The sequence below is a fragment of the Polychytrium aggregatum genome (genome assembly GCF_025602895.1).
Source record: "Polychytrium aggregatum strain JEL109 chromosome Unknown BJ171scaffold_422, whole genome shotgun sequence".
Classification (NCBI taxonomy): domain Eukaryota; kingdom Fungi; phylum Chytridiomycota; class Chytridiomycetes; order Polychytriales; genus Polychytrium; species Polychytrium aggregatum.
Window position 1 is genome coordinate 1 of NW_026516624.1, and position 8,263 is coordinate 8,263.

Genomic DNA, 8,263 nt, shown 5'->3' on the forward strand with positions numbered 1-8,263 from the left:
AGAATGTAACGATACAAATAGGGGTGATCGTCGAGATTGAGAATTTTGAATTTGTGACCTGCTTCGCGCAGAAGATCCCTCATGTCATTTGCTCCAATGTCATGACCCAATTGTACAAAGACATGCTTGTGTTTCTTGATGAGTTTTTCAAATACAGCGCCAACTTTCTCCATTTCTCTGGGGTCGTCTCCAAAGATGGCTGGACCATCGAGCAGAATGAAAACGTCACTCGTGAGCAGGGTGCGTGACACTTTGTCGTCCTCGTCGGCCAGGTCGATCAGCTCGGTGAAGTCGGCCACGATCTCATCGCCACCATAAATGGTCTTGGTGGCCTTGAGAACCAGTTCATTTTCGCTCTTCCAGTTCACGTAGCGAGCATTGATTTCATCCTTGTCGCTGCTCTGTCGAATGAGAACATCCATGCTAGACGTGCAAAAGCTTGGGTCCCAATCGTCAAGGGCTGCGCCACCGAGTCCCAGACGAGCACAGATGCCTTGGTTGTCGCAGTGGATGATGACAGCGTCCTTCTCAAATGCAATCCTCGAACTTGGTCCTGTGGCGTACATGCGCATTCCAAAGGGGAACTTGCCCTTGATCTCCACGTGGAACTGCTTCTTGAGATGATCAGTGCAGTATGCAGTGCCTTCGACAACAGAATCACCACAAAAGTCACCTGTCTCTGGTTTCATGATCTTGCAGCCGCAATCACTGGGTTCCTGGGTGGCCTTCTTGGTGGGGTTTGCTTCAGCTTTGGAACGAGCGCGTTCACCAGAGATCTTGAAATCCTTGCCACCACGATGTGTTCGAGATCGTCTTGATCTGTGCTTTGTTTGGCGTCTTGCGCTGTACTTTTTGGTTGTGGATTTGGGCATGTCTGGTGGCTGTGTTTGACTGAGGTGTACTTGGGATTTTTTTCATCTACGCCCCTTGTCAGAGCTCAAGATGGTCCTTCAAACGTCTGGTTCCATAGCAGCATCGCAGGTGGCCAGAGAGTATTATCCGCCCGATGTGCCCGTTAACGAATACACATGGTACAGCAAGATGAGCACAGGTGTTCTGAGCGGCTCGTACACACCTACAATCACCGGCAGTGACCCGACTCGCCAGGTGCAGATGACATCCAGCTCGATCACCTCGAGCATGACCGGCATCTCACAGCAGCTGCGTGTGCAGGATTATGCGTCATTCACGCTCACCTTCCAGATCTCCACAGACAACGCAAGTGCCGACAGCTCCAATATCTTCTTTGGCAACACGTCGGCGATCATGAATCCATCGAGTTCGTTCGCGGCGCCGGCCTGTGGGTTCAACTTTGAGATCTGGTCCGGCAGCACCCAGGGACAGGGTATCCACTTTTACGACACCACTGCAACACGGCGAGTCACCAACAGCACCACGGCATCCAAGGTCTGGGTCAACACCAGCGCCACCGTCGGCAGCGGGACCTGGTACTCAGTCCAGATCGTCTACAACCGCAGCCCCAACAACACATGGGCCATCTCGATTGGCACAAGCGGTGCCCCGACCACACCATCGCTCCTGTACACCTACTCCGATCCAAACCACACCGCATTCCTGTCAGCTTCTGGAAGCTACTGGGGTGTCGCATCGATGGGATACGGTGCCTCGACAAACCAATACTTCCGCAACATCAAGCTGGTCACCTATGGCTCACCCGTGCAGACGCTCTTCAATTTCTTCAACTGGTACAGCTTGTTGACCATCGCGGGCGTTGCGACACAGCCAGCCGGCAGCCAGTACGATCCGTACATACAAGCCGAAATGATTCCGGGTACAGCTACCAACCAGACCGGGTACTATTACTCGTCCGCTGTCCCGGTCGGCAAGTACTCGTACATGTCATTCGAGTGTGGTGCTTGGTATGTGGGGTCGACCCCTGCCAACGGCTGGTTCTTCATCTTTGGTTCCAGTTCCTCGGGCGCCACACTCACCAGCGGTAGTGTCGCAGTGTATTTCAACTACAACAGCAGCTTCTCGAGCGGGTCGTACTCGGGTGCTGGGGTGTATATCATCAAGAGCGGCACGGCCGTGGCCTACAGCTCCACCGGACTGAGCGGCATATCCGCGAGCACCTGGACCAGTCTCCAGATCATCTACAACTACCAGGCCACCAACACATGGGTCGTCTATGTCTCTGGCAGCGCCGTCCTGACTTGGAGCGACTCGAGCTATGCCACGACGGCGACGGGTATGGGGACGTATTTCAACGCTGTGGCGCAGTGCGGCTCGACGCAGACCATGCAGGTGTGGTTTGACAGACTCTCGCTCATCTTCACGCCCCGCACCTTCTCGTTCAGCCAGCTGCGAACAGCAGCACCCGGAGTGAGCCCGAGTGGTGCAGTCAAGCTCTCTCAGTTCTACGGTGGCCAGGCGGCTGCCCTCTGTGGACTCAACAACACGGGATCATTCTCGACCAGTGTCACATGGGGTAGCAGCCCTGGTGACGAAGGGTTCTATGCCCGCGATCTTGGTGCCTGGAACATGAGTCCGTGGTTGCTCACGTCGAGCCAGATGCCCGACTCGTCAGCGCGCTGGCTCTGGAACACGACGAGTGCAGCGACCAGTGCGTCGAACTATGTGATTATCAACTTTATCGTGAGCTACAGCAACACCAGCACGTCGAATGTGAGTGCCACACTCTATGCGATCGTCGACGATGCCAGTCTCATTTACCAGAACAAGATCCTCGTCGGATCCACCAAGTGGTATTACGGCGCGCAGTACACCAAGATTGCGGTCACGCTCGTGCCGGGACTCAATGTGTTTGAGTTTCTCTGCTGGAACAGCACAGGGTCGACGGCGGGTCTGATCTTCTCGTGCATTAACACATCGAGCACCGTGCTCTTCCGCAGCGACAACTACAGCCCAGACACGGTGCTGACCAACTCGACCCGCACCATCTACAGCGTCGTCGCGAGTCCGTCCTCGTTCACGAGCAACATCCCGCAGCAACCGGCTCCGGTCTCGGAGATGTGCATTCTGGACCAGGTTTCATCGACGGCCAAGAGCAACTGCTCGGGTGCATATGCACTCTTCCTGCTCACGACCACCTACACCGGCCCCGTGATCAACATCATGCGGAGCAGCGACAGTACCAGTAGCGACGTCTACGCAGACATGGGCGGCAACCTCTTTATCGACAGCGCTCACCAGAGTCCGTACAGCACCTGGATCAGCACGGCGACGGCCTATGTGACCAAGTGGTATGACCAGTCCGGCAACGGAAACCACTGCACGCAGACCACCACGGGTGCACAGCCGGTCATGTATCTGACCAACTCCACGGCATACGGCTTCTATAGTGTCAACTCGTCTTGCTGTGTCTGTAGCGGCAGTCGTGGATGGGGCACGCTCTCGTACCTGAACATGCCCTCGGGTGTGATTCCAACGGGCACATCGAATGCGGCCTATTCCTTTGTGATCAAGCACGGTGTGGTCAACAAGTATTCTGGCTCGACAGCCAACCAGTCATTCTGGTCGTATGGGAGTCTCTTTGGTGCCGGTGTGGATGGCACCAACACTGTGCTAGAGTGCGGCACGAACGGACCCAGTAGCAACTACTACAGCTACATGGGCAGCTCCAGCACCAACAACACAACTGCATCAGTGAGCCAGGTGGCATGCTACCCGAACGACACCAAGATCGTGGGCACCTATGACGGCACCACCCAGACCATATGGATCAACGGAAATTCGGGATCCTCCAAGGCCGTGAGTGGACTGAACGTAACGTCGGGGCAGCAGTACCTGTTCAGAGGCCCGCGGGCAAACTCGGCACTCAATGGCGAAATAGGCTATGCGCTGTTCTTCAAGACTGCTCTCTCGACCACCGACCGACTCCTGCTGGCTCCCACCAACACTGTGAGTGGGCTCGATGCCACGGGCACAGTCTCCGGAGCCGTGTGGGCAGCGATCAGCGGCTCTGTGATTCTCTTGGTGGATACGAGTGGTAAGATCTGGTATGGCAGCACCAGCAGTGGCTCGACGGCATGGAATCCGTGCCCGAGTGCGCCGTATGCCAACCGGGTCGGTTTTGTGAGGAACTCGAGCACATACCCATACAGTGCATGGGCGACCGAGTCGGGTGGCAATGTCTACTATTGCGCCAATGTGACGACGGCCTGCTCGTGGATCCGCATCACTGTATCGAATGACTGTAAGAGTCTGGCGATGCGATACACTGCAAACACACCCGTTGCATTTGGATATGTCAACAGCAGCAACGTGCTCTGGAAAAACTCCAATATCACCACGACGTATAATGCCACACAGATAACGACCAGTGGGTTTTCGCCCACGCAGGTCACGATGACATATTCCAGCAGCACGGCAATGTGGGCGACTCTGGACACGAGTGGGTATTTGTGGACGCAAGCATATGCCTGGGATGGCGGATCCACTTCAACAACGAGCTGGACGCAGTGGAATGCCAAAGCACTGACGTTTGCGTGTGCGTACGGAGCGGGTGCTGTGATGGCAGTGGGTACAGATGGCAAGATATATTATTCGAGTGCCAACATGACTAGCAGCGTTTCATGGAGTGCGGACACGGCGACCAACACTGCCACGACGGCGATCATGTGTGATAGCGACGACAGCGGTAATGCAGTGTATGTCACAAGCAGCTCCACCAACAAGCTCTGGTACAAGTTGAATGGACAGGGCTCATGGACAGATCTGATCTGAGTGGATCAGAGACCCAGTTCACCCAGTAGTTTCCAGGCCATGACATCACCCTTGTCTCGAAGATCCTTGATGATCTCGATGGCATTCTGTCTCTCTTCTTGGGTTGCATCTGTCCTTTTCCATTCATTTCTGGCGATATGGTATGTTGCTCTGAGATGGCCATGTTGACTGGCCAGAGCAAAGTATTGTTCCATCTTGACCCAGTGTCGTTGCTGCTGTCCTCGAACGTAGAACTTGGATTGCTGCATGAGGCCAAGCTCATAGAGCGATTCTGCATGTCCCTGGGCAGCAGCCTTCTTGAAGTGGTGTTTGCAGAGAGCCCTGTCGTCGACACCAGGGCCGCCAAATGACTTTGAAAAGTATCGACCCAGGATGTAGTGGACATCGGGGTGGTTGGTGGTATTGGCCATATCGATCACCCAGCTCATATCATCGAGTCGTTGATCGCGAAAGAATGGGAAGAGTGCATTGGTTGCGTTGATGAGTTCAGAACATCGTGCACAGAAGTGGATCAGCGAGATTCTGTGATGTCCACACCACAACTTGAACCTGGTGAATCGTCGATTCACAAGGGCTCGTGTGCGCTTGGAGAGTCGCAATAGCTTGGCCACAGTGTCGAGCGAGCAGTGGGCGATGAATGTGTTCTCATTGGAGATGATCTCGAGTACGAGTGACATGCTCTCCATTGTGGATGCTGGCGACGATCTGGATCTGGACGATGGGATGACCCACGCTCTATATACCCGGGCACTGGGATCAATGGAACGAAGCAGATGCCTTTCGAACACATTTTTTATTGACACAAAAACACCACACACCCGATACATTTCATTCATTCAAGCCATTCAGTGCAAATCGATGACAAAGCAGATCTCGCTGGTACGTTTAGGGGGAACAGGGGAAGTGCTGCTGCTCGTGGTGGTGGCAGCGCTGGTCGTGGGAGCAGTGACACCCTGGACATCGCTGGTGGTGGAAGCCGACCAGGGTCCGTGGGTGTGGGTCCTGGCAGGGTAGCGATGATGGCGATGACGACCGCGGCCCTCGGGAGTGCAGGTCACCGTGGTGGTCGTGGTAGCCTCGGACTCGCAATCGGTGCTGCTGGAGCTGATGGAGCTGCTGGTGACGCTGGGGGTCGGCGTGTAGGTAGGAGTACCGACGCTGGTGCTGGTGTAGCTGGTGCTGCTGCTGGTCAAAGTCGGGGTTGCAGCGGGGCAGGGAGCACCCTGAGAGACGCTGGGATTGGCCTGGATGCTGAAGATGTCGCTCTGGGCCATGAAGCCAGTGCTGTTCCAGAGCTGGACATTGAACTGGCCGGCGGGAACCGAGGGAATGACAAAGTCCCAGCCGTCCGAGGACCATTGGACATCGGTAGCAACGACGGGAGTCACCTGCGACGACACAAGCAAGAGGCGGTTGGTCGCGGCTTGATGTGATGACCAGCATCACAACGGACCAATGAGATTGTCCCGCATGCTCTCGCCCTCCGCACCAATCATGAGTCCCCACGTGTTTGTTTGCCCCCATGCATGAGCACGCGCCGTTGCCACCCGCGTCTACTGGTTTCCTGCCTCCCCCACCGCTCGGCACATGTCCCCGGGCTGTGCCAAGCCTCTCTCGCTTGCACACCAGCCACTCTCGCACCCCCTTCTCGCTTCTCTGTGATGCTCCACCCTTCTCGCCCACTTTTGCCCCTCGACCTTCTCCCGGTCTATAAATAGCCCTGCATGTCTGAGCCTATGTTGAACACCAGTTCGAACAAAACTTGTTCTTTGGTGTTCGGGGCTAAAAGCTAATAAAGCTCATACCAAGCACTTGGTCTTCGTCCTTGCGCTTGTTCACTCCTTACACTTTGTTCGAACTCTCTTCTACTGATACCACCTGCTTGGTATCTTCCGCTCCTAGCCCCGCCCCTTTCCTAGTCCTGTCCGAACCTCAAGCACACTTGTGTCTGAGCCCTCTTCGCTCTCCTGTTCTTGAACCTCCTCGCTTTTTTTTTTTTTCCCAGTCCCAGTCCCAGTCCCGCCATGGATCCTGCCCTCGTGGACCGCCTCCGTGCCTTGGAGGCCGAGCTCGCCGAGCTCCGGACAGCTCGCGATGCTCCTGCCGCTGGGTACAGCGTGCAGATGCCGGACCGTTACGACGGTAACCGGCAAGGGTTCCGGGCATTCGTAAATCAGTGCAAACTGTATATACGAATGCAGCCCCACCGGTTCCCTGCTGACCCGATTAAGGTCGGATTCGTCATTAGTCTGCTCACTGGACCGGCTCTCCAGTGGGCGACTCCGATGCTTGAGATGGGTGATCCCCGACTCAACTCTTTTGGCGATTTCCTAGAACGCTTTTCCAAAGTGTTTGACGACCCTGATCGGGCCAGGACTGCCGAGTCAGTGATCACCACACTGTCTCAGGGCAACCGCCCGTGCGCAGTCTATGCATCCGAGTTCCTTCGTATTGCCGCCGATACGACTTGGAACGACGGTGCAAAGATCTCGTTCTTCCGACTTGGCTTGTCGGATGATGTCAGAGACGAACTTTCGCGAGTTCGCCCTCTGCCACGAGATCTGGAGGAGTACATCGAGCTTTGTAACGAGCTCGATGCACGAATCCGCGAGCGCCGTCAAGAGCGCCGAAGCACGCCTGCCCGCTACCGGTCTTCCCAGTTCGCCTTTGGTTCCGCCTCCGCTGCCGTTCCCGCCATCGCTCCCGCGCCCGTCCTCGCTCCGCCGCACCCCTCCTACATTGTTTCCGAGCCCATGCAAGTGGACTCTGCCGTCTCTGGACCCCTGACCGCCGAGGAGAAACAACGCCGCCGCCGCTTTGGACTCTGCCTGTACTGTGGCAAGAAGGGCCACTTGGTACGAAACTGCCCCGTCAAGTTTGGATCTACCAGAGCTACCGGACCGCCCCCTGGACCTCCCGGCCCGAGGATCATCCGCACCATCGTTTACGAAGATGGAGAAGTGCAAGACTTCAGTTCGGGAAACGACCAGGCCCGGTTCTAAGTGAAGGCCTTGAACCGGAGCCGTGCCCACCGCCTTCCGAAAGTGAAGACATTGGTAAGGTGCCTTTGGTAAGTACTGGGGAAGCAGTGATGTGCGGACAGCTTCGCCTTGCCTCTGGACCGGCGGACACTCTCAGCTCTGGCATAGTACCCGTGGCACCTCTGGTGTCACTGGGAACTGCACCTCATCCACAGGTGCAAATACCTGAGCTGTCCTGCCAACCCTCGGCAAAGTTAACTGTCTGTGCTAGCCGCAACCCTGGTGCCGAAGCTGGTACCGAACCAAAGTCTTGTGTTTCGTCTGTTCGTCGTTGCTCGTTGGTTGTTCCCGTCGCTGTTCGTCTTCCTTCTGGTGATTCTCTGTCGTGCGAAGGACTTGTCGATTCTGGTGCCTCTGGCAACTTTATCGACGAGGACTTTGTTGCTCGACACTCTGTCCCCACCTGCTCCAAGGCTTCGCCCTTGGCAGTGGAAGGCGTGGATGGTAAGCCGCTGTCGTCTGGCCCCATCCTCCGCGAGACTGCTCCACTCGAGGTGATTCTCGGGGACGTCTCG

General features: G+C 56.0%; 4 protein-coding genes across 4 annotated transcripts; 1 reads left to right on the forward strand and 3 right to left on the reverse strand.

The window, feature by feature from the left end:
* Nucleotides 1–10: 10 nt before the first annotated feature.
* BJ171DRAFT_594492 (uncharacterized protein) lies at nucleotides 11–872 on the reverse strand (the record flags this gene model as incomplete). The annotated part of the gene is made up of 1 exon (XM_053114532.1): nucleotides 11–872. A coding segment is annotated over one exon (862 nt), but the record flags the coding sequence as incomplete, so codon positions are not given.
* A 169-nt stretch (nucleotides 873–1,041) lies between these two features.
* Nucleotides 1,042–4,495, forward strand: BJ171DRAFT_632277 (uncharacterized protein; the record flags this gene model as incomplete). Its single annotated transcript, XM_053115649.1, has 3 exons — nucleotides 1,042–4,177; nucleotides 4,294–4,379; nucleotides 4,484–4,495. 3 exons carry the CDS (start codon nucleotides 1,042–1,044, stop codon nucleotides 4,493–4,495), a joined length of 3,234 nt encoding a protein of 1,077 aa, XP_052961354.1.
* Nucleotides 4,496–4,500: 5 nt separating this feature from the next.
* On the reverse strand, nucleotides 4,501–5,469 carry BJ171DRAFT_557064 (uncharacterized protein). Its single transcript, XM_053113089.1, has one exon. The coding sequence runs from the start codon at nucleotides 5,391–5,393 to the stop codon at nucleotides 4,713–4,715; it is 681 nt and encodes a 226-aa protein (XP_052961355.1). The 5' UTR covers nucleotides 5,394–5,469; the 3' UTR covers nucleotides 4,501–4,712.
* A 12-nt stretch (nucleotides 5,470–5,481) lies between these two features.
* Nucleotides 5,482–6,188, reverse strand: BJ171DRAFT_557065 (uncharacterized protein; the record flags this gene model as incomplete). The annotated part of the gene is made up of 2 exons (XM_053113090.1): nucleotides 5,482–6,130; nucleotides 6,161–6,188. Coding segments are annotated over 2 exons (606 nt in total), but the record flags the coding sequence as incomplete, so codon positions are not given.
* Nucleotides 6,189–8,263: the final 2,075 nt, after the last annotated feature.